At 42.7% G+C, this 25,471-nt stretch overlaps 2 protein-coding genes across 8 annotated transcripts in view; both read right to left on the bottom strand.

Annotated features, from left to right (window-relative positions):
• Positions 1-23: 23 nt before the first annotated feature.
• Positions 24-13,418, bottom strand: ARL9 (ADP ribosylation factor like GTPase 9). Of its 5 annotated transcripts, NM_001418300.1 has the most exon segments (5): positions 28-930; positions 6,276-6,451; positions 9,235-9,397; positions 11,791-11,893; positions 13,359-13,418. In NM_001418300.1, coding segments are annotated over 3 exon segments (372 nt in total). In that variant the 5' UTR covers positions 9,251-9,397; positions 11,791-11,893; positions 13,359-13,418; the 3' UTR covers positions 28-750.
• Positions 13,419-14,650: 1,232 nt separating this feature from the next.
• The window catches only part of SRP72 (signal recognition particle 72), a 32,805-nt gene continuing 21,984 nt past the window's right edge, over positions 14,651-25,471 (bottom strand). For 2 of the 3 annotated variants that reach the window (XR_014812574.1, XM_084972330.1), the window contains exons 16-19: positions 24,905-25,042; positions 21,301-21,338; positions 16,964-17,123; positions 14,651-16,215 (exon numbers count right to left, since the gene is read on the bottom strand). Coding sequence is in view for 1 of the 3 variants with exons in the window: in XM_084972330.1 (XP_084828456.1) it covers positions 16,038-16,215; positions 16,964-17,123; positions 21,301-21,338; positions 24,905-25,042 (514 nt within the window). In the remaining 2 variants the exon portion in view is untranslated. The remainder of the gene's footprint in view (positions 16,216-16,963; positions 17,124-21,300; positions 21,339-24,904; positions 25,043-25,471) is intronic. The other variant, XR_014812573.1, reaches the window with a different exon arrangement.

Below are 25,471 nucleotides of genomic sequence, written 5' to 3'. Positions count from 1 at the left end.
ACTGAAAGGAAAAACACTTGGACTTTCACTTTAAAAAACTTTATTAAAATATTATAATGGAAATCTCATTTCACTGAGAAACTACAAATGAGATGATTACTTGCTAAAGTTCTTCTTCTTTTTTTTTTTTTTTTTTTTTTTTTTTTTTTGGTCTTTTGTCTTTTCAGGGCTGCACCTGAAGCATATGGAAATTCCCAGGCTAAGGGTCAAAACAGAGCTGCAGCTGTCGGCCTACACCACAGCCATGCAGGATCTGAGCCGCGTCTGCCGCTTACACCACAGCTCACAGCAACACTGGATCCTTAACCCACTAATGGAGGCCAGAGATCGAACATGCATCCTCATGGATCCAAGTTGGGTTCCTTAACCACTGAGCCATGAAGGGAATTCTGCAAATGTTCACTTTATCCTGTTGATTAAAAATCCACATCTCTCCAAGTACCTTGTTTTGTTTTTATTTGGGGGGGGTTACTCCCGCTGGGCCAGGGATCCAACACAAGCCACAACAGTGACGACACCGAATCCTTAACTGCTAGGCCGCCAGGGAACACATTGTTTTGCCGATATTTTTAAAGTTCAAAATCTAAATAAAGAGGTGCTCCTGATCAATTAACTTTATATAAATGTACATTGCTATGCGCGGAGAAAACAGGAAACGGCTTGTTTTTTATTGGAAAGTGGAAACATCTGGCTTTCAGCCTGCCGCTTTCCATTCCGGGTGAGGTGCACATGGCGAGCCTCGGGGGGCCATCACTGTGCATCCGCAGCCAGCTGTGCGATCAGGTCCCTGGCATCCTGCATGACCCAAGGGATCTCTGAGCCGTCCTCAGTTACCTGGGTTCCAAACAGGAACATCTTCCTATCGTTGCCCACCTCAGACAATGCCAAAGCCTCATGGATGTCTGCAATGGGGTAGGCTGATTCCAGATCCTTCCCCAAGAATGGAAAAAGAATTGAGAAAAAATTGGTTATTTTACAATCTTTCTGCATAGATACATTTATCGCTCTTGTCTATTGCTCTCAATGACCCCACCTCCATTTTAATATGGAGGCTACTGGAATCCCATTATTATGATCCTAATGGTTGTTTGAATATAAAGATTTTTATCAGAATTATACTACCACTTACGAGTTATCATCAAAAAAGCATTTTCTGGAATGGTGTTAAGCCAATATAATAACTTAATCAATTTCCTAAACAGTCCAGTCAATTTGCTTTTGATATTTTTTTCTAATTTTTTTTATTATAGCTGATTTACAATGTTCTGTCTGCTTCTAATTTTGTTTTCTCACTTTTGTCTTTATTTTCCCAAGATTATTTTTAATGTGTCTTTAACAACAGAAATTTGATTCAATAATCTTTTTTTATTCACATCATATTTTATTGATTCTAACATTTTCCAAATGGGAAGTTTTTTTTTTGTTTGTTTGTTTGTTTGTTTGCAATCATTATTTCTACCAAACAAAAAAATCTGGATCAAATCTAGGGGGAGAGCAAGAGAAAGAGAAGGGATCAAGAAGGGATTAGAAAAGGAGCAGCGGGTGAAGCAGGCCGAGAAGGGAAGGACAGGTGGAGAGAAAGAGGACAAGACGGAGAAGAAGGGAAGACTTAACGGGGGAGACCCAGGAGGAGAGGCAGAGAGAGGAGAAGTTAAAATGAGGGGGACTTCCTATCGTGGCTCAGTGGCAACCAACACAACTAGGATCCATGAGGACACAGGCTTGATCCCTGGCCTTGCTCAGTGGGTTAAGGATCTGGCGTTGCCATGAGCTGTGGTGTAGGTCGCAGATGTGGCTCGGATCCTGCATTGCTGTGGCTGTAGTGTAGGCTGGCAGCTACAGCTCCGATTAGACCCCTAGCCTGGGAACCTCCATATGCCCAGAGTGTGGCTGTAAAAAGAAAAAAAAATTATATAGTAACTTGAACCAATGAATCATCTAAAAAGCACAGATTACTCTGGCCAAGGAGTATCAACCAAGATGCACTAAACTTAAACTAGAATATCCAAACCTTTCATTATTGGTTTTTTTTTTTTTGTCTTTTTGCTATTTCTTGGGCCGCCCCTGCGGCATATGGAGGTTCCCAGGCTAGGGGTCGAATCGGAGCCATAGCCACCAGCCTACGCCAGAGCCACAGCACCTCGGGATCCGAACCATGTCTGCAACCTACACCATAGCTCACGGCAACACCGGATCGTTAACCCACTGAGCAAGGGCAGGGACCGAACCCGCAACCTCATGGTTCCTAGTCGGATTCGTTAACCACTGTGCCACGACGGGAACAACCCAAACCTTTCATTATTAAACCCCAATAAAAGTTGCACATTTGACACCAAATGGCTCTGGTTATTCAATGTGATGAAGAGATATAAACCACCAAGGAAGTATTGATAAATTTGACTACTAAAAATGAAAACCTATGTATAAAAAAGGGAACAATGAACAAAGTAAAATGACAAGACAATATCGACATCAAGCTGGAGAAGACATCTGTAATGTATATAACAGACAAAGGACTATTTTTCTAAGACTCCTATAACTCAAATGAGAAAAGATAAACACCCTAATAGGAATTTGACAAAAGACAATAAAAGACAATTTACAGATGTGGAAATTCGTTCCAAAGAATTAAACTAATGTGAAACTAAGAACCCGTGACCATCTGCAAAAACATTCAAGCTTACTAGTCATTAAGGAAATGCAAATCAGAATAATGAGATACTATTTCATCCTCATGAGACCAAGGATTGACAAGGATGTGAGCTATAAAACCTGCCATATATTGCTGGTAGAAAGAATAAATTAGTATGGTATTTTTGGAAAAGCAACTTGGTAATATGTAGTAAAACTAAATATGTACACATGTGAAACCCAACAACACCTCATGCACTAGACAAACACTGGTACATACCTATGAGGAAATACACACATGAAGGCTCCCTGTGGCACTCTTCATAAGAATAAAAACTGAACATTACCCAACTGCTCAGCCAGGAAATGGTAAAGTTGTGGTACATACATGCAGTGGACTACCAAGCAGCTCACATATATGTACCATGATCTTCTATATCTTTATATTTTGTGGTACTTAAGATGCTCACTTTAAAAATCTCTAGCCTGGGAGTTGCTGTCGTGGCTCAGCAGTTATCAAGCCTGATGAGCATGCATGAGGATGCAGGTTTGATCCCTGGTCTTGCTCAGTGGGTTAAGGATCCAGTGTTGCCGTGAGCTGTGGTGTAGGTTGCAGACACGTCTCAGATCCTGTGTTGCTGTGGCTGTGGTGTAGGCTGGCAGCTGTAGCTCTGATTGGACCTCTAGCCTGGGAACCTCCATATGCTACGGGTGCAGCCCTAAAAAGACAACTAGACAAAAAAATAAATAAAAATCTCTAGCCTGGAGTTCCCGCTGTGGCATAGCAGGTTAAGGATCCAGCGCTGTTTCTGTGGCAGCCTGGGTTTGATGCCTAGCCCAGTGCAGTGGGTTAAGGATCTGGCATCACTGCAGCTGTAGCATTGGTTGTAGCTGTGGCTCTGATTCGATCCCTGGCCCAGAAACTTCCATATGCCACCGGTGCAGCCATAAAAATTAAAAAAAAAAAAAATCTAGCATCTATGCTGGACTTTAACATAGGATCTTACTTTTAGGTCATCATTGTAATTACTTAGTTTACATCCATAAACGTTCACCCACAGAAGCAGTGGGAGAAATCGTAGAAACTGAGCTCTCTGATGACTGGCAACCCTGGCAACTGAGAGAGGAGTTGACAGGATGGCTTAGCTCAGCGCTCCTGCAAATCTGGTTTGCAGTCAAGGGAATATACTGAATTAAAGCAACTCATGAATTTTTTATCTCCTAGTGCATATGAAAGCTATACTTATAATCCTATAGACTACTAAGTGTGCAATGGCTTTGTGTCTAAAAAATGTACATACCTTAATTTTAAAAGAACTTACTGCTAAAAAATGCACACCGTCATCTGAGCCTTCAGCAAGCCACAATCCTTCAATCAAGCCACATTTGAAAACAAATGGAACATCAAAGATCACTGATCACAGACCATCATAACAAATATGGTGATAATTTTAAAAGTTTGTAATATTACAGAAGTTACCAAAATGTGACACAGAGACATGAAGCGAGCAAAGGCTGCTGGGAAAATGGTGCCTGTGCATCTGCTCCAGGGAGGACTCCCACACACGTTCAATTGGTAAAAAAAAAACACAGCACCTGCAAAGCCCAATAAAGTGAAGTGCAATAAAATGAAGTATGTGGTCACAATGCTAGAGATGTTTGATGTTTTTTTTATTGTGATAAAATACACACAGCACAATTTGCCATATTCAGCATCGGTAAGTGTACAGTTAGGTGCATTCACGCTGTTTTATAACCATCCATTTCTAGAGGCTTTGCAAAATAGAGACTCTGTACCATTAGACAATCATTCTCCGTTTCTCCCTCCCCTGGCTCCTGGCAACCACTATTCTACTTTCTGTCTCTATGACTGACTCCTAGAGGCACCTCATAAAAGTAGAATCATACAGTATTTGTCCTTTTGTGGCTGGCTTATTTCACTTAGCATAATGCCCTCAAAATTCATCCATGTTGTTTCATATGTCAGAATTTCCTTCTTCTTTAAGGCTGTATAATATCCCATTGTATGTTTATACCACATTTTGTTTATTCATTCATCTGTGGATGGATGCTTGGGTTGCTTCTATGTTTTGGTGACTGTAAATAATTCTGCTGTGAACATGGGTGTACAAATATCTGCTAAGAGTTTCTGCTTTCAGTTCTATTGTTTATATACCCAGAAGTGGAATTGCTGGACCATATGAAAATTCTTTTTTTGGCCACGCCTGCGGCATATGGAAGTTCCCAGGCCAGGGATCAAATTCGTGCCACAGCTCTAACCACACCCATCACACTGACAATGCCATATTTTTAACCTGCTGAGCCAAGAGGGAACTCCTGAAAATTCTATTTTTAGTTCTTTAAGAAACTGCCACACTGTTTTTCATAGTGGCTGCACCATCCCCACCAACCCCACAGTAGATGGGTTCCAATTTCTTCATGGCTGTTTAGTTTTTTTAACACATGTCTGTGAAATAAAGTCAGGTCAGGTTGACTGATCTAAAATTACTTTGCGGAGTTCCTGTCATGGCTCAGTGGTTAACGAATCCAACTAGGAACCATGAGGTTGTGGGTTCAACCCCTGGACTTGCTCTGTGGGTTAAGGATCCGATGTTGCCATGAGCTGTGGTATAGGTCGCAGACGTGGCTCAGATTCCGAGTTGCTGTAGGCCAGCGGCTACAGCTCTGATTAGACCCCTAGCCTGGGAACCTCCATATGCCATGGGTGTGGCCCTAGAAAAGACAAAAATAAATAAATAAAATAAAATAAAATTACTTTGCCATATATAGTAGACACTCAAATATTTTGTTGAAACCAATTCAACAGTCAGTAAATGTTTACTGAACTCAACACACCTCTGTTGAATTCATACTACATACAACGCAGTACAGTAGGTTTTACAAGGGACACAGAGGTGAATGGCAGTCTTTGTTCTCAAAGAGTTTACAGCTGTCCCTTGATATCTGAGGGGGGCTGGTTGCAAGACACCAGCAGAAATTGAAATCTGAGCATGCTCAAGTCCCTCACAGAAACTGGCCCAGTATTTGCATGTAGCCTAGACACATCCTCCTGTATACTTTTGTTGTTGTCTTTTTAGGGCCACACTTGCAGCACATGGAAGTTTTTGGTCTAGGGGTCAAATTGGAGATACAGCTGCCAGCCTACACCACAGCCGCAGCCAAGCCAGATCTGAGCCTTGTCTGTGACCTACACCACAGCTCATAGCAACACTGGATCCTTAACCCACTGATGTAAGGCCCAGGATTGAACCTGCGTCCTCATGGATACTGGTCAGATTCATTTCCGCTGCACCATGGTGGAAACTCCTTCCTCTTGTATACTTTAAATAATCTCTGGATTACTCATCATACACTAACACAATGTAAATGTGATGTAAATAGTTGCCTGTATGTGGCAAATACAAGTTTTGCTTTCTGGAACTTTCTGGAATTCTTCTTTTCCAGATCCACGGTTGGTTGACTCCTTAGCTATAGAGGGCTGGCTGTATAATCCATTCGATCTAACAGTATAAACTGAACACCCAGCATATTGTACAGTATCCAGCTATTAAAAGTAGACATTTCTATTCCTTGCATTAAGGGGAAAAGTACTGAGTACGACTGCTATTTGCACAGATTTTTACCTGCTTGTTTGCAAACACAACCAGAGGAAGGACTGGGTTGGTTCCAATTAGTCGATGAAGGTGTTTCTTGGCTTCAGGTAACCTGCCATGGTCTGCCGAGTCCACCACGAAGATGAGCAGCAGTCCCCTGGACAGGTACTTCTCCCAGTAGGAACGGTATGGTTCGCTGCCGCCAACTGCACAGAACAAGGAGAGACACACAGCTCCAGAAATGTCCCCTGAGGGGCGGGAAGGGCACTTTCTCATCATTTCGGACCGCTGGCAAAAGAGCCCTGGGAGACTGCATTCAGTTCTGAGAACCACTGAGAGGTGTTATCAGGGAACACTTACCCTCCACAACGCGTTCATCCCTCTAGAGCACAAAAACCCAGTGTCAGGGCCCTCCGTCCACCCTCTGTGCACACTATAGTGGACCTGGTTCTGTCAGCCACAGCAGCCACTGTGGCCCATGTGTGTCTCTCAGGCACAGCTCAGCCAGCAGGGGTAGGCTGATAATTACTTCCAGGTGGTGGGTTAAAATACGTTACTCTAAAGTGAGTTTTATTTTATGTATTTATTTTATGGCCGCACACGAGGCATATGGAAGTTCCCAGGCCAGGGACTGAATTTGCAGCGGCAGCCATGCAGGATCCTTTGACTCACTGCACTGGGCTGGGGCTGGAACCCATGCCTCCGCAGTGACCCGAGCCGTTGCAGTTAGATTCTTAGCCCACTGTGCCATAGTGGGAGCTCCTAAAGTGGCTTTAAATGGACTAATTTAAATTTCACTGGCTAGCCTCAGCTGCATAACTTTTTTCCTTTGTCAAAATCCCAGAGCTAATTTCCCTCTTAACCTTGCACTAAGAGTTAATATGGCCCTGTGGGCATTCAGGAATACCTGCCTTAAAAAAAAGTGCCTCAGGGTTATTTCATTCTGCTGATTCTTCCCAGAAGAAACTTTTTGGAATGCTAATAATACATACACACTGAATTCAGTTTATAACTTTTCTCCTAGGATAGATGTGGACAATCTATGGCATACAGAAGCTCCTGGGCCAGGGACGGAACTGGCACCACACCAGTGACCAGAGCCACAGCAGTAGCAATGCCAGATCCTTAACTACTAGGCTACCAGAGAACTCTCATCACTGCCTATTTTTGTACAGCCCATGAATAAAGAATGGATTTTACATTTTTAGATGTTTTGGGGAAGAAAAGAATAACATTTCACTGCACATAAACATTATATTACATTTGGATTTCGATACAAAGCTTTACAGACATGCAGATTTGTTCACACATGGTCTCTGGCTGCTTTCAGAACAGACGGCAGGGTTGAGCAGCTGCAGAGACTGCATGGCCCACAAAGCCTATATCATTTACTCTCAGAGCCTTCGCAGAGCGTGTGCAGACCTGTTTGAGGGACTTAACAAAAACGTTTAAAAAACGAATAAGGAAGAGTCTTTGTCTTTCCTTTGTTTTCCTTCATACAGAGCCAGGCTAGTCACTCTTTCAAGTGTTTCGTGTTTTTAACTTTTTTAGAAGAATGCGTGTAGTCTGAATAATTCACATGGATTAAGATTTGTAGTTTAAATACGAATGAACATTTGGGTAGTTCCCCACTTTTTGGACATTTCATCAAGACAGGGATTATTATCACTTAGTAATTAACTTCTAAGAGCCTGTGGTCAGAGAACATGGTTTGTACGATGCCTTGTCTTATGTTGTTTTGTGTGGCCCAGGAAATGGTTGATTTGGTAACTGTTCTGTTTGAGAATGTGCATTTTAACTTTTGGATGTGGCTAAAATTGCCTAGTGGGACAGTTTTATATTTTTCTTAGATCAAATTTGTTGACTGTGTTCAAATTTTATATATCTCTACAGATTTTTTTCTCCTTGGTCCTATTACTAACTGACAAAAACATGCCGAAACCCTTCACTCCAGTGACAGAGTGGTCCTTTCCTCCCCCTAATTGAAATCTTCCTTTCTTTTTTCTTCCTCTCTTCCTTTCTTTTTCCCCTTCCCTTTCCTTCCCTTTTTTCTTTTCACATTTTATATTTTGAGACTATTTTCTTGGCCATCTATGTCATTTAAAATATTTCTTCCATAGCTTCTGGGCAAACTGAAGCCTCTGTTCCTAATAATGCTTTTATCTTCAAGATCTACCCACAGGTTTACCAATTTCTCTGCCCACTATTTTCTTCTCACACTTGGACGAAAGCAAAAATTCACAGATTTACTTGAGGGCTGGAGGTGGGGGTACAAAGAGGGTATGGAAACTCCAAGTATTCTGGCTTGAGCACGTGGACAGGTGATGAGTGCTTTCCTAACTCGTGGATCACAGAGAAGGAACAGATAAGGAGATACAGCAAACATTCTGTTTTGACAAGGTCAGGTTTGCGAGGAGGGCAATGCAGCAGCCAGGTAGAGACATCAGGTGACGTGGATATGTGTGGCTGGTGAACTTAGGAGTCGTGAACATGTAGATAGTACTTAATGTCAAGAGGATGGATGAAATCATCCTAAGAAAGAGTCTGAAGACAAGAGGCTCTGATGCAACTTTGGGGAACAGTAGTATTTTGAGAGGTGGGACTACAGAATGACTATGGGGTAGGGCTTCTGGGTTGCTGTCTGGTTACAAGATGTTTGGGGCCATCGGTATGTGCATCACTGAGGAGGACACACACTGTGTTTACCTGGGCTGCATGTTTACTGGGGGAGCAGGAGGGAGGCTGTTATTAGGACGAGGTGCTGAAGCCTTCTCCTCCCCTCCACCTGATCCCTGCCACTGCAAAAAGGAGAAAACAGAAAGAGCAGAAAGGGACCCCTCCACACAGCACCCTCAGTCTACGAGAGTCTACCCAGGGTTTCATTTCACAGGCACTCACTGTTGGTGGCACTACACCTGGCTGAAAGCATGACAATCATGTGGTTATAGGCTCTTGGCTGTACCCAGAACTACTCAGAAAGCAAGCTTACTCTCCAGGAATTCCATCTGGCTGTCTTCAGTGTGGATGCACACTGCATTGAGACCTCGGGTGGGTGCCACGCTGTGCTGGACTCTGTTTAAGGCTAGAGAGTGGAGAACACTGGTCTTGCCTGCTCCATCCAGGCCCAACACGAGGATCTGCTTACTCTTCTCCTGAGAAGCAAAAGAGAAGTCCATAAAGCTCTGCTCGTAAGGCCTTGTCTTTCTGGCTTCCAGCAGCGTGCCTGCCAATAATATTGGTGGAATTGTAAACCAGAACCAAACTTCACAAAAAAGTTAACAAGTCTAGAACAAACTGTACCAGTCACTTTGTATTTTATAATCAGCCTTCAGTTATGCAATCTTAATTGCAAATCCCCTCTCCATCCTGCAACCCTGGTCAATTTATCAAATAAGTGCTTGTGTAAATAATACGTATATGTATATATATTTCAGGATTTATGGAAGGGACCATATTTGCAGGGCCAATTTTCAACCACACTGGCTTCCTGAGTTCATGTCCATTGGCAACCACACCAGAATTCAATTTGTTGTTTGGGGTCCTGGGACCTTCATGGCCCATGTATTGACTCTGCCATTCAGCATGTATGCATCCAAGGTGTCACATTATGCATCTGTCTTGTCTTTCCAGTTGGAACACTAGATTTAAAGCTCTTAGACCAAGGTTACCCTTGTATACTTTCCAATATAAATATCATGATTAAATGAAAAGGTGAAGATTATAGAAATTGTTAAACTGGTTCCAATCATAAACACGTATTTTTAAATCTGATTCTACAGTCGCACCAAAAAGAATAAAATACCTAGGAATAAACCTACCTAAAGAGACATGACCTAAAGTCTGAAAACTGTAAGAAGCTGATGAAAGAAATCAAAGATGACACAAACAGATGGAAAGATATACACTGCTCTTGGTTGGAAAAATCAATATTGTCAAAATGACTATACTTCCCAAGGCAATCTACAGACTCAATGCAATCCCTATCAAACTACCGAGGACAGTCTTCACAGAACTAGAACAGAATATTTCAAAATTTGTATGGAAACACAAGAGACCCCAAATAGCCAAAGCAATATTGAAGAAGAAAAATGAAAATGGAGGAATCAAGCTTCCTGACTTTAGACAACACTGCAAAGCTACAGTCATCAAAACAGTATGGTAGTGGCACAAAAACAGAAATATAGGCCAATGGAACAGGATAGAAAGCCCAGAATTAAACCCCAGCACCTATGGTCAACCAATCTATGACAAAGGAAGAAAGAACATACAGTGGAGGAAAATAGTCTCTTCAATAAGTGGTGCTGGAAAACTGGACAGCCACATTTAAAAGAAAGAAATTAGAACACTCTCTAGCACCATACACAAAAAGAAACTCAAAATGGATTAAAGACCTGAATATAAGGCCAGATACTATAAAACTCCTAGAAGAAAACATAGGCAGGACACTCTGACATAAATCACAGCAATATCTTGTCTGATCCATCTCCTAGAATAATGACAATAAAGACACAAATAAACCAATGGGACCTAATTAAACTCAAAAACATGGGCACAGCAAAGGAAACATTTAAAAAAACGAAAAGACAGGAGACTCCATCATGGCTCAGAAGAAACGAATCTAACTATCATCCACAAGGACACAGGCTCGATCCCTGGCCTTGCTCAGTGCGTTAAGGATCTGGCATTGCCGTGAGCTTCGGTGTGGGTCACAGATAAGGCCCCGATCTGGCATTGCTGTGGCTGTGGTGTAGGCTGGCAGCTGCAGCTCCAATTAGACCCCTAGCCTGGGAACCTCCATATGCCACAGGTGCGGCCCTAAAAAGCAAACATCTCATCATCATCTTATATACTTCTGCTTAAACACTAAATGCTGACATTAGACTGAGACTAGATGTCTGGTTTAAAAGAAAAAAAGTGATCCTAAACAGCACTAGAATGTCTATCCCACTTTCCGCCTCCTTTTTTTTTTTAATACATAAGATCTACGTGAAAATCAGATTTTCAAGGTCTAGTCTCAAGAGATCTTGTGTACAGAGGATGATTTATGAATCTTGTCTGGTGAATAACAGCACTTTTTAAAGTACATGTTTGTTTTTGGAGTGAATTCTTGGTGGCTCTTAAAGCAAATATATTTCCACAGAGGCTCCCTACTGCCATCTGCTTCCTCTCCATCCCTGCACCTGCACACAATGTCACCCTGGGAGAGCAGCCATGAGGAAGAGGGACTTCACTGGACGGTTTTCAATGGCTTGCTTTAGAGCAACGGTGCCACCAAGAAATGGTGCAGGATGTGGCCTGTCCCCCTCATGATCTCCACCAGCGCCCCACTCAGACTACCCCACATATTTCATCAGTTCCAAGATGTTCCCCCCCACCCCTGCACATTTTAACATCTCTGAAATGAGGATTTTATAATCCACAGTGTTTCATATTCTTGTTGGCAGCATGTTTCTCCAGTACCTAAAATAATGGCATCTTAGGTCCCAAGAAATATTGTGAATAAAACAGCTCCCTCCTCCCTTTTGAATCACACTGCTTCTCCTACCTGGAAATTTTCTACAGTCACTGATGCTTCACATTTTGCTTATTCTTTAGTCTAAAATGCAAGCTTCTTCATGTTCGTAATCTCTGAAGAAAAGCTGGGATTACTGCAAACTCAAACCAAGAGTTCAGGCATGAAATGTGACTCTCAAGATCACTGTTCCTTGTCAAAAGTTATTCCTTTACCCCATGTGAAGGTAATGTTGTCTGTTTTACCAGAGATAAAATCTGTTATTAATTCACACTGTTTAAAACCAGAAAGTAGCTCTGAGTTTAGGGACTCCAGGAGCACAGAGCCCACTAAACTGATCCAAATAAAGCCCGATTTTTCTTTCTCTTCCCCCTCAATTTTTAAATTGTTGTAAAATACACGTTACATAAAAGTTACCATCTTAACCATTTTTAAACATATGGTTCAGTGATATTACATCTATTCATAATCCTGTGCAACCACCACCACTATCCATCTCCATAACTCTTTTCATCTTAAAAAACTGAAACACCAACTCCCACCTTCCCTCCCCCAGACCCTGGCGCTCTCCATTCTACTCTCTGGCTATGACTGACCACGCTGGGTACGCATAGAAGTGGCATCACCTTTGCGAGGACAATGCCTTGTTTCTGAAATCTCTCAATTAAACCTTAGTGATTGTCCCTTCTGGAAGCTGGAGGTCTGAAAACAAGTGGTAACCGCAGTGCCCACACAAAAGGTCTAGAGAGCCCCCAGCAGCCCGCACAACTTTGGAACATGCGCCTTGCCACAAAGAACTCAGCAAAGACTGCGGCCGCCCCCCCGCCCCCCGGCCCCGTGAACTTCACCTAGGGGGCTTTTTCGCCCTAGACCCGGCCAGGGCGGAGACCCAGCGTCGGCTTTATGGAGAGAGCGGGCCAGGGGCCGGGAAGAATGGGCCAGCGACGGTCGTTCCCAGTCCGGCGCATCCCACTCCACCCGCCGCGCGGCCGCCTCTCACGTAACAGAGCCGCGCTCGGCCGACGCCGGACGCCGGCCCCGGCCTCTCACCGGCGGCTCCGGCGAGGGCCCTGTCGTCGAGCTGCTGTCCGCTTTCCCTTCTTTTTCCCTGGCTCGCTCCGGCTCTCCCTCGGTCTCCTCTGGCCTCCTGGCTGGCTCCTGGCCCTCCTCTTTCCCCCGGACGCCCTCCCTCTTCCCCGCCGTCTCCCGCGTCCGCCCTCCCGCCCGCGCCTTTCCCTTCTCTCCCCTCTTCCCGGTCCCCTTCTCCATCACCAGCGCCGGCCCCCCCCTCTCCGCGCGCCGGCGCGCTGGAGCCGCGGGCCAGGGTCTGGCGGCGGGGCCTCTGCGGGGCGCCGGGAGCAGACGTAGGCCCCCGCGGCGAGCGCCGCCCCTTGGGCCCGGCGCTTTGCGCTCGCGCGCCGGGGCCTGCCCGCCGCAGACTCGCCGCACGCGGGCTGGAGCGGGGCCAGCGGGGTCTCGCCCAGCCCCGGGAATCCCGAGGCTCGCCGCCGCGGTGCCGGGGAGGGCGGCGAAGCTGCTCCCTGGGCTGAGAGGGATGTCTCCGAAAGGCCTTCCCCCGAGCCCGCCCCGGAGGACCCCACCTTCCTCGCGGGGCACCATGAGCCTGCAGTGATGCTGTCCGGACGCTTACAGGGAGAGAGGAATGAGAATGTCTCCCTTATAAATTGGCTGCACTTGGCTTAAAACAGAATTCTTTGGAGATTAGTCTGCAAGGATCAGGGCCACCAGTCATATCGCGTAATAAAGTAACAGTCTGGTCTGATCTACTGTGCAGCAACTCAAGTACCACGGGGCTCTTCAAAGGTGGTGTAAGGTCGGGTAAACAGTTTAGCAAGTATATGGATGGTTCTTTTTATTATTTTGTTAAATTGGACTCTTTAGTGTATTTCACAATCCGACAAAGTTAACGCAATAAACTGACTTTATCAGATCTACCTCTCAAACAGGTTTTTAAGGAATAAATGAATGGCAGGTTCCAGAAGACTTTTGAGTGATACAACAGTTTTTTAAGTAGTTTTTAAGGTTAGTGTTTTCCAAGGAGTCTTGAAAATGCTAAGCTTAGTAGCTTAAAAAATGTTTACTCCTCGATTTATTTACAAATATCAACATAATGAATTTTCAGTGCAAACTAGGTTCTCTCAATCTCACTAGTTTTACTGTTTTGCTGGGAGGGACAGGGGGACAATTTTAGCTACTCAGCTTAAAAAATTCTTGATATACTAACAGAAGTCCTCTGTAAGATGCCAACACTCCAAAATGCCTTAATCCATACTCGCTGCTAACATGATTTATTTTAAAATGTGCCACAGCAGACGGATGTACCCATATTGGTTTTTATAAATGTACACACACATACAAAGTGTATATGTCACTGGTTAAAGATCTGTCCCAAAGAAGAACTCCTAGAAAGTTAATGTAGGTGTTTACACTTCATTTAACAATTACAACTTATTTGAACTGCAATTTCAGCTGCTTAGTAATGACTGGCAATTACAATGACCGTTAACTTCATTGTGCTTTGGGTCAAAATTTTCAATGATGGATATGGATAATTTTCACCAAAAATCTGTGGCTTAGTTAATCTAAAAAATGAGTATTCTTCACCACAGAAATTTAATGGAATCCAAGTCATAAATTAACAATTATTTTTGTAATGGGGTATATACTCATGAAAAGGAATCTGTCACTCTTACGAAAAGACTATTCTGAGAGCCCAGAAAGTAAAATGACACAGTAAGTCATTCATAATGCCAAGGTCTCTTGTTCTCTATGCCACCACATTCTGATCACGCTAAACAGGCAGCGCCACACTTCTTCCTTGGGTAAAGGAGGAAAGCCTTTTAAAAAACTCTCTGAAGAATTTTTCAGTAGATATGTTCAAACACAGCAGCACTTTATTAACAAGGACAGACAGAGCAGTATGAACACAAGGAAACAGTCCTAAGCTGACACCGAGCACCAGCCTGGGCAGCATAAAATGAATACGAACAAGAGTGGGCGTCCAGGGCGTCTGTCTCATGCCTGTTCAATGGGAAAGCGACTTGTAAGCAAGGCAAGACCAGAGACCCGGAGACCACAGCCTGACTAAAAGACTGCATGACTCTGAGAAGGGCAGTGAGTGGTGGTCACAGCCCCATGAGAAAGAGGAGTCATTTGAGACCTATTAACTGGGCCAAACAGTTGGGCTCAGTTTTAATCCTGTACTCTGAGGCCGATTCCCTCTTATGTAGGAAGTCAACATTCATGTTTGTGGTAGGGGCCACTGAAAGCTTTCTGAGTGACAAAATCCAAATCCATCTGACCTCAGAACACTGGGTCTAAGAGACAACTTCTTGCAACACTGATACATTTCCTTTGAGATTGTTAATAAATCAACATAATAATTTGAAAATGACATGGGGGCACAAAGAAGTTCTTCTATAGCTGCCGGCCTACACCACAGCCACAGTAACACAGGATCTGAGGTGCATCCACGACCTACACCACAGCTCACAGCAACACTGGATCCCTAACTCATTGAGTGAGGCCAGGGATCAAACTCATAACCTCATGGCCACTAGTTGGGTTTGTTACCGCTGAGCCACAAAGGGAACTCCAGAAGTTCTAATTTATATATGTGTGTGTATATGTGTATATACACAGTTTCCATTCCTATATATATTCTATATATATTAGCACCCCACATTCCAGGATCACATGACAGATTTACAGTCAGAATAATGGAGACTTTATGATTATTTCCTGTGGCCCCTCATGTGATGAAGTGCAAACACTGGGTACCCTAAGGGCCCTTTTCCTCCCATGCTGCTTCTAGGCAGGTATTTGGAATGCTCAGAAGACTCCACTTGCAGGCTCCTACAGCCTCCTAAGACATAACTTAAAGCAAGATTTGACAGAACAAGTATCTTCGGACTCTAGTTCAAACAGAAGTAGTTTCTGTTTATATCCTAGGAAACCCTGAATCACATGCCTTATTTGTGAAACTGAAAGAAACACCAGGCCACTAGAAAGAAAGGAGACAGCAGCAAGGGGGCAGCTGTCCAGCGTCCTCATCTGCACGAGCAGGCATTATGAGCGCCAGGTCTGGCCTGGCCGAGTCTAAGGAATAGGCTTCCCTGTTTGATGCACAAGGAAACAATCACGCAAAAATGTGGGGATGGGAGAGGGAGCAGCTCTGTACTTCTTGCTGTGTCGCCTTTATCGTGCTCCTAGTGTCACTGAGGACAGTCTGAAAGCCGTCTGCCACAAGGCTGCGCTCCTCACCAGCCGCCTCTCCCACCTCTCTTCTTTTTCTGTGGCTGTTTCTTCTTTGTTGCTGGAGCCCCTGCTGGTTTCTGGTGTCTTGGGGGTATGATGTTACTTGTAGATGTGGATGCTGCTGCTGCACTGCCAGGTCTTGGGGAGGTGGGGGGGCTGCTCACAGTTTTACTGGCATCCCTGAAATCATCAGATGAGGAAATGGTGGTCATTCAAAGGAAAAGCCTAGAAACACTTCAGTACCTGGACTTCGCTTTCCACCCTTCACAATCTCCCACATGTGTTCTATTTCTTTGAAGCTGGGTTCCCCAACTCCTTATCCATTTTTCTTTAGAATAAAATTTTTACTGCTTTATAATTTTAAAAAACCTAATAGATGGTACATGTCATTTTTTAGAAAGCTTATAAAAAAAATAAAACTTTTAATGACCTATAATACTATCATACAGAAATAACATTTTATTTATTTTTTTGGCCGTGGCATACAGTGGCTTGCTGTGGGATCTGTTCCCAGACCAGGGACTGTGTCTAGGCCACAGCAGTGAAAGCACCGAATCCTAACCACTAGACCACCAGGGAACTCCCTAGTAATACTTTAAATTGTTTTCTAGTCACATTATTTATTTATATCTGTTTATCTAGATATTTAGTTAATTGAATGAGTGTATTTAGTTTCCTTTTGAAGATACTATAATCCTAATGTTCACAATATAATCCTACAAGTCTAATATTTACAGTACAACCAAACCAGAAATAATACATTTTCTTTCCTTTACTTAAGCATATGACAAAAACATTTATTAAAGATATCTGGCTATACTTCTCATATTGAAAATATATTTAAAAAATTCTTACCAATGACCTGAGCTAATCTGAGAAAGAAGCAACCTATACTCTGAGGGCCCTCAGGTGGGGGGCAGTGACTCACAGTTCAGATGATGCTCCTGCAGATGCTCCCTGGGTCCCTTTGCCAATCTGATCCTTCTTTTTACCCTTCTTTCGTCCCCGGTAGTAAGAGCGTTCACGCATTGGGAGCCATCTTTCTGGATCTGGGGTCACTTTTGGGTCATAATTCTTAGGCAGTTTCCCTGTGTAACAATTGATAAAGAAATGAGAGATCTGTCCATACTATTTTCAAGATTGTTTAAACACTGTGTCCAAGCCTGAGAATAAATAACATTAAAACTTTTGGGGCTGGGGAGATGCGCTGGGGTTGTGGGATGGAAATCCTATAAAACTGGATTGTGATGATCACCGTACAACTATAAATGTAATAAATTCATTGAGTAATTAAAACAAAAAAATAACATCAAAACTAAAATAAACTTATCTGAGAAAGTTTTAATTATATAACTTAGCATGGGAAAAGACCTCATTACCAAGCATGACATAAAATTCAGAAGTCATAAAAAGATTTCATAGACGTATTTGTATTAAAAAGTTCAAATTTTCAGAGTTCCCATCATGGTGCAATGGAAACAAATCCGACTAGGAACCATGAGGCTGCAGGTTCAATCCTTGGCCTCGCTTGGTGGGTTAAGGATCTGGCTTTGCCATGAGCTATGGTGTTGGTTGAAGATGTGGCTTGGATCCTGTGTTGCTGTGCTGTAAGCCAGCGGCTGTATCTCCAATTGGACCCCTTGCCTGGGAACCACCCTATGCCGCAAGGGCGGCCCTTAAAAAAAAAAAAAAAAAGTTCAAATTTTCATTTGATAAAAGGCACATTTTCAAGAGAAATGACAAAAAAAAATTTATCTGCATACTATATAACAGAGTGAATTAATATTCTTAAAAGTTCTTGATAATCAATAAGTAAACCAGGTAAAGAAAATGGACAGAGCTGTAATTAGAATAAGCCCGGAGAAATAAGTCATCATCAATCATGTGAAAAGATGCTCTATCTAACTAATTAAAGATGAAAAGGGTAGTGTTCCCATTGTGGCTCAGTGGGTTAAGGACCTGACATAGTCTCTCTGTGAGGATGCAGGTTTGATCTCTGGTCTCACTCACTGGTTAAGGATCTGGTGTTGCCATAAGCTGTGGCATAGGTCACAATTCAGCTCGGATCTGGTGTTGCTGTGGCTGTGGCATAGGCCTCACCTCTGATTCAACCCCTAGCCTGGGAACTTCCAGATGCCATGGGTGCGGCCATAAAAAGACAAATGAAGAGGGTAAAAAATTCTATCAAACTAACAAATATTAAGAGCAGTAATACCCAGTGCTGGTGAGACAGTGGGTGACCACTAAACACTACTTCCAGAAGTGTACTGGTACAACCTTTGTAGAGAGCAATTTAATTGGCAGGACCAGTCAAAATTTATCCTTTTAGAAATTTACCCTGCAGAAACTCCTAAGTTACCAAGTCGTATGTGTAAGAATACTCTATGATAGTCTTTAAAACAGCAAACTAAGGAGTTCCCATCGTGGCGCGCAGCAGAAACGAATCCGACTAGGAACCATGAGGGTGTGGGTTCGATCCCTCGCCTCACTCTGTGGGTTAAGGATCTGGCATTGCCGTGAGCTGTGGTGTAGGTCACAGACACAGCTCGGATCTGGCGTTGCTGTGGCTCTGGCGGAGGCCACCGGCAACAGCTCCAATTTGACCCCTAGCCTGGGTACGGCCCTAGAAAGACAAAATAGAAAAAAAAGAAAAACAAAAAACCCAAAAAACCCCAGCAAACTAACATAAATGTCCACCAGTAAGAGAATGATTAAATAAATTATAGCAGCTCCAACTACAGCAAGCTATACAAGTGGGTTAAAAAAATGAAGTACATCTTGGAGTTCCTGCTGTAGCACAGGGGGTTAAGAATCTGACTGCAGCAGTTTGGGTTGCCGTGGAGGCTCAGGTTGGATCCCCAGCCTGGTACAGTGGGCTAAAGGATCTGGCATGGCCACAGGTGCAGCTCAAATTCAATCCCCGGTCTGGGAACTTCCATATGCTGCTAGAGCAGCTATTTATATGAAAAAAAAAAAAAGAAGAAGAAGAAGTGGAGTTCCCTTTGTGGCTCAGCGGTAATGAACTCAACTAGTATCAATCCCTGGCTTCATTAAGTGGGTTAAGGGATCTGGCGTTGCTGTGGCTGTGGCCTTCAACCCTTAGCTTGGGAATTTCCATGTGCCATGGGACAGCCCTAAAAAGACAAAGTGTATCTATATTTAATACTTTGGAAAAATATCTGTACAATAGAGCCTAAAGTAGAAGATAAAACAAATTATCCCAATGATCTGTTCATATCCTATCAGTGTTGTAAAAATATTGACTGAGCATGTGAAAGTCTATGTGTTTATATATACAAAAAAAAGTAATTATCTCTAGGATCCTGAATTTGGGATAGGGGATTTTCCATTCATTATACCATTCTATAATGACAGAAGTCTACTTCCTTTGTTTTTACTTTCTTTTGTTTTCAGAATGAGCATACCACCTGTAAATTTTAAAAAATACTCATCTGGAAACCACAAAAAATAGAAAAGAAAGTGAAAACAGGAGTTCCCGTTGTGGCGCAGTGGTTAACGAATCCGACTAGGAACCATGAGGTTGCGGGTTCGGTTCCTGCCCTTGCTCAGTGGGTTAACGATCTGGCGTTGCCATGAGCTGTGGTGTAGGTTGCAGACGTGGCTCGGATCCCGTGTTGCTGTGGCTCTGGCGTAGGCCGGTGGCTACAGCTCCGATTCAACCCCTAGCCTGGGAATCTCCATATGCCGCGGGAGCGGCCCAAGAAATAGCAACAACAAAAACAAAAAAAAAAGACAAAAGACAAAAAAAAAAAAAAAAAGAAAGTGAAAACAGAGGTTACTGATCCCTACAGTTATCACTAATACATAAAACATTATGAAACATTTACTGAGTCTTTACCAATTTTCAAGAACAGAAATGAAAGGGAAGAACTAGTAAAGATAATGGAATAAACGCAAACATCAGACTCCTGCACTGTCCAAAACTCTACTAAAATAGTAATAAACCCATTAGAAGGAAGAATAGGAGAAAAGATACTATCAATAACATTCTAGAAGCTGGAAAACAGAGAAGTGGTAATAAATTGAGATCTGTGAAACCCAAATCCTTAGATTGTGGCAGGCAAAACCAAGATGCAACCTGACCAATAGCACACATTTCCCAAAGACAAAGGAACAAGTTATAAAATTAAATAAATGTTAGCTACAGTTATGACGTAGCTTCAGGGTTACCCTCAACCTAGCTGAAGCCAAGCGTGGTGAAGTCCACCCACTCTCGCCATAGTTAAAGACAGCTTAAGCCAATCAGGCATGGCATTCCCCTGGCTAATGGTTCAGGTCTGGACACTGACCTACGCTGGACCAATCAGATTAATGGGAAAGACTTGCCAAATGCAGAGGCTCTCTTAGTCCTGCTTGATGTAAATGACAGGTATGTGGCCTTGTTTTCAACATACATCAGATTACTCTAATGGGACTGTTTTGTGTACAGCAGAACAAAGACAAAACTACTGGGTAAACCAACCTTGATGCCAATTTTGCTCTACACTGCCCGTGTCGTAACAGTAAATTTTCTTAATTTTCTTAAGCCACTCTGATGGAGTTCTGTAGTACCTGCAGCTGAAAGCATGTAAGGGCTTACTTGGTGCCAGGTGCTGTTCTAAGAGCTTTACGTGTAGTATCTTTTTAATCCTAAAAGGAATATACAATCATATTCCATCTTCCAAATGAAAAACTCAGGCAAGTATGTTAAGAATCTGTTCAGTTACAGCAAAAGAACAATGTTAATTCAAACCTCTGGGTTTTTTTGGCTGTGCCTGCCACATAATTAAGTTCCTGGGCCAAGAGTCAAACTTGCACCACAGCAGCGACAACACTGGATCCTTAACCTGCTGCTCAGGGACTCGAACTTCTGAAGTGCATTCTTTTTTTTCTTTTTTCACTTTTTCTGCTGCACCCATGGCATATGGAAGTTCCTGGGCCAGGGATCAAATCCAAGCCACAGCTGCAACCTACGCCACACTTGTACCAATGCCAGATCCTTAAGGCAACGCACCAGGTGGGGGATCAAACCCGAACTGACACTGCCAGAGAGACAAGTTGGATGACTGACCCACCACACCACAGTGAGAGCTCCTGAACTGCATTCCTCAAAGTTATAAAATTAAATAAATGTTAGCTACAGTCATGACAAAACTCAGTTTCAAAGATAGAACAGTCTGTCTATATCTGAAGATTTCTATACAGGGCTAAACTCAAGTTTTATCTTACAGGAAGTAATTTAAAGATTTTTTTAAAAAGCCTTACCCTTCTTTTTTTTCTTCTTTTTTTTCAAATCTCCCTGTCTACAAAGAGAAGAAAAGTTGTTACCATCACTGACAAAAATATTCATAGAGCATTAAGAATGTGCCAAAGAGTGAGCTGGGTACTTTATCACAAAGATGTTTAAGATTTTGAGCTAATAAACTAGTTGGGATATTAATTCAGGGTAAATTTAATCAACCTCCATACACTAGTTTTGAGGAGGCAGTTTTTAGAAAAGAGGGTTGACAATTGTTTTCAGAAAACAAGATACCATTTATACCGGCACAAATTAAGTCTATGTAAAAAGCAAGTTACCTTACATACAGCAAAATCAGAAAACGGATAACTTAAACTCTTTGCCCGAACATGTATAGGTATAAAAAATGCAAAGAATATTTCTGAGAGGATACACAAGACTAGTGACATTGATTGTGGCCTTGGGAAGAAAGAGAGCAGACAGATGGAAGGAAGATTTTTACTCTGTGCTTTTTTTTTTTAAAGAAGCAGTATTTTAATTAATTAATTACATAATTTATAGCCGTGCCCATGCCATGTGGAAGTTCGTGGGCCAGGGATCAAACCCATGCCAAAGCAGTGACAATGCCAGGTCTTAACTCATTGAGCTAACAGAGAATTCCTACTCTGGACTTCTTTATCTTTCAAGTTTTGAACCTTATGAGTTTACTGGATTCTTTAAGTAAAATATTTATTAAGTACAGAGACCAGGGGGGAAAAAAAAAAAAAAAAGTACTGAAAGAGCATACAAAGTCAAGAAAACACTTCAAACTAACTGGTAAGTACTCTGACAGCTAGAGAAAAGAAGACACACACTCAGATGTGAGATGCCCCTCCATGTGAGATGCCCCTCCATGTGACGTGCCTCTATGGGAACTATCAAACAGAGAACTACAGAGATAAGAGAGCAAAAACTGGAGTTCCTGTCATGGCTCAGTGGTTAACGAATCCGACTAGGAACCATGAGGTTGCGGGTTTCATCCCTGGCCTCGCTCAGTGGGTTAAGGATCTGGCGTTGCCGTGAGCTGTGGTGTAGGTTGCAGACGTGGCTCGGATCCTGCGTTGCTGTGGCTCTGGTATAGGCCAGTGGCTCTACGGCTCCGATTCGACCCCTAGCCTGGGAACCTCCATATGCCGCAGGAGCGGCCCTAGAAAAGACCAAAAAAAAAAAAAAAGAGAGAGAGCAAAAACTTCTCAAGGAGTTCCTGTTGTAGTGCAGCAGAACCGAATCTGACTAGGAACCATGAAAGTGCGGGTTCGATCCCTGGCCTTGCTCAGTGGATTGAGGATCTGGCAATGCCATGAGCTGTGGTGTAGGTGGGAGACATGGTTCGGATCCTGCGTTGCTGAGGCTATGGTGTAGGCTGGCAGCTGTAGCTCTGATTGGACCCCTGGCCTCCATATATGCCGTAGGTGTGGCCCTAAAAAGCAAAATAAATAAATAGGTGCATAAATAAATTAAATATAAGTAAAAATTAAAAATCGTTACAGTTCTCAAAAACAAAAAAGCAAACTACTTCTCCCCAAACATCACTCGACTCAGTCATGCCACTGTGCAAGTTCTTTTAGGGTGCCCTGAGGACCAGGAAATGCATCACAGCCACCTTACTTCAGAGCTCCTAGTGCTCAGCCAGACGATGTGACAGCCCTCTACTTCCCAATACTCCATCTACACTTTCCCCAATACTCTATCTACCCTTTCCCACTCTGTGCCTTTGCTCACACCTTGCCTACCTCACCTGTATCTTCCTCTGGAGACAACACAGTCAAGCCCCTCCACGCAGCCTTCTCTAACCCACGCAGGCTTCTCTAACCCACAGTTCCTGGAAGGGTGACCATCCCATCTGATGTACTCCCCTCCGGCTGCACCAGCACAGCACGTGCAACCTCGATTTCAGTTACTGCTCAAATCTATTTTCTTTCTGCTACACTGAAGCTCTTTTGTGGGCAAGGACAATGATTTATTTTTTGTCAAAAACATAGTATATCTTCAAAAGAAATGAAACTTTTATATCTAAAAGTCAGCATAAAAGGCATTAATAATGCCTAATGAAAATACTGTGCTGCAATTGAGAAGCTTTAAATCAACGTATATCTTAATAACTGTCTAAGGGAAAAGAGGAAGAGTGAAGGATTAGAAAAGAACTGTATGCTCTTACCCAGCCCTGTTTTAGAGGAAAAAAAAAAAAAAAACAAAACCTGAAAGTATTTAAATAGGCATTATTTGCCCTAAAGATCTGGCTTGAACTAATTATTTTGGGGTTCTTGATAAGGCTTGAAATTGGGATGAAATGAAACATAGAACAATGCAATATTGCTGAGATTCTAATTCCTTATTTAACTTTTAAAAAATCTATTATAAAGATGATAATACCTTTTTACCAAATGTAGAGTTCATAGTGAAGTCAATCATAAACTGTTAATGATATAATTTTTTTTTTTTTTTTTGGTCATTTCTTTGGCCACTCCTGCGGCATATGGAGGTTCCCAGGCTAGGGGTCGAATTGGAGCCGTAGCCACTGGCCTATACCAGAGCCACAGCAACGCAGGATCCGAGCCGAATCCGCAACTACACCACAGCTCACGGCAACACCGGATCCTGTAACCCACTGAACAAGGCCAGGGATCGAACCTGCAACCTCATGGTTCCTAGTCGGATTCACTAACAACTGAGCCATGACGGGAACTCCACATTTTTTTTTTTTTTTTTGATGATATAATCTTTAAGTCAGGAAAAATTAGATTTCAAAAGTCTTTCAAAAAAAAGGAGAAAACAGTGAAAAATTATGAAAGCCACAAAACTCAGGAAGTGTTGTATCTCTTCTATTCTCTATTAATCCTGAGTCAAAAATATAATCTTAAAAACATTTTAGCAGTGTCCGCTTGGTGCAATGGGATTGGCAGCATCTCTGGAGCCAGTCCAGCACAGAGGGTTAAGGAGCTGGCACTGCTGCCACTGTGAGGTAAGTCACCACTGCAGCCCAGGAACTCCATAAGCCGAGGGGTAGCCGAAAAAGAAGAACCACCCCCCCCAAAACCCCAAAACATTTTATTGAATAGGCCTCTGCTGTTTTTGAGTTGACAAAGTAGGAAAACAAGGAAAGAAATCGGAATGTGACTTCTTATGTTACTAAAGCTGGCTAACCTTCCCTTACAATGAGCAAAATAATCCTTATATGAACTACGGTTTAGAATTCTTAATGATGTTTAATAAATGTACATCAATAACTCACAGGTAAATAGAGCAGGACAACATCTAGACTACAGAATACTATGCATAAAAAGAACAAAATGTGTCCATGCTGACACATCTCTTAAGACTTATTAAAGAAAACTCTAAAACAGTTAAACACAATATAATCCCATTTTTGTAAAAAACAAAAAATAATCCAATCTAAGAAAAGTATTTCTAAATCAGCTCTGTGTGTAAACACAAAGAAAAACATATGGACGTATACACACTAAAGGGAAAAGAAATAGAAGGGACTTAAGCTTTATTCACATGGAATTTTCATGAGAGTGAACTTTTTATTCCCTTTATGACTTAAAATTCACATTCAGCATTAGTGAATGTTACAATGAAAAGCATTACCCGTGTTCCTTTGGTTGATTATCTCCAGCAACTTTTCCGCCTTTCTTCCGAACATACGTAGCACCAGGAGAATTTTCAAGAGCATCAACATCCACTTTCAGAGACATGCTATCCGAGGAGGGCAAGTGTTTACTAAGACTGGACCAGACGGGGTTCAGGAACACAATACACACATATACTCATGTCTACCACTATACCTACACCAAGAGAAGAACAGAATCTTTTGCGGGTACCCTTCATCAAAAGTAAAAAAAATGTTACTAAGTGTTGTAGAGAATAACAAATTGGTGGGACATAAGGTCAATTATGTACCATCCACTGCAAAGAAGAACTCGAGAAAGGAGTCAGGACCTAATGACACGTTCGTTAATCTGGAGACACACTTGCAGGTGGAGGCTTACTAAAAATTACATTCCAGATCAAGCGTCAAGCTTATAGAACACAGACTTGTTCCCTGAAAGGCTCTCCTGTGGCTCTGGAGGAGCACACACAGGGTCTGGGCTCAGCCAGTGGGGGCACCAAATCCTCTCCGATCGGCAGCAATGTCTGCGATGGGCATTCGACCGT

The sequence above is a fragment of the Sus scrofa genome, chromosome 8 (assembly GCF_054392235.1).
Source record: "Sus scrofa isolate SSC_HxYL_T2T_F1_AM1 chromosome 8, Sscrofa_HxYL_maternal_Yorkshire_Landrace_v2.0, whole genome shotgun sequence".
Taxonomy (NCBI): Eukaryota; Metazoa; Chordata; class Mammalia; order Artiodactyla; family Suidae; genus Sus; species Sus scrofa.
The sequence above is the reverse complement of the archived record's forward strand: the minus strand, read 5'-3'. Positions and strand labels throughout refer to the sequence as shown.

Coding starts and splice junctions, on each gene's coding strand:
- ARL9 (XM_021101374.2), bottom strand. Junction 931..6,275: donor TTGTGTTTGCAAACAAGCAG/GTAAAAATCTGT, acceptor TTCTTGGGGAAG/GATCTGGAATCAGCCTACCC.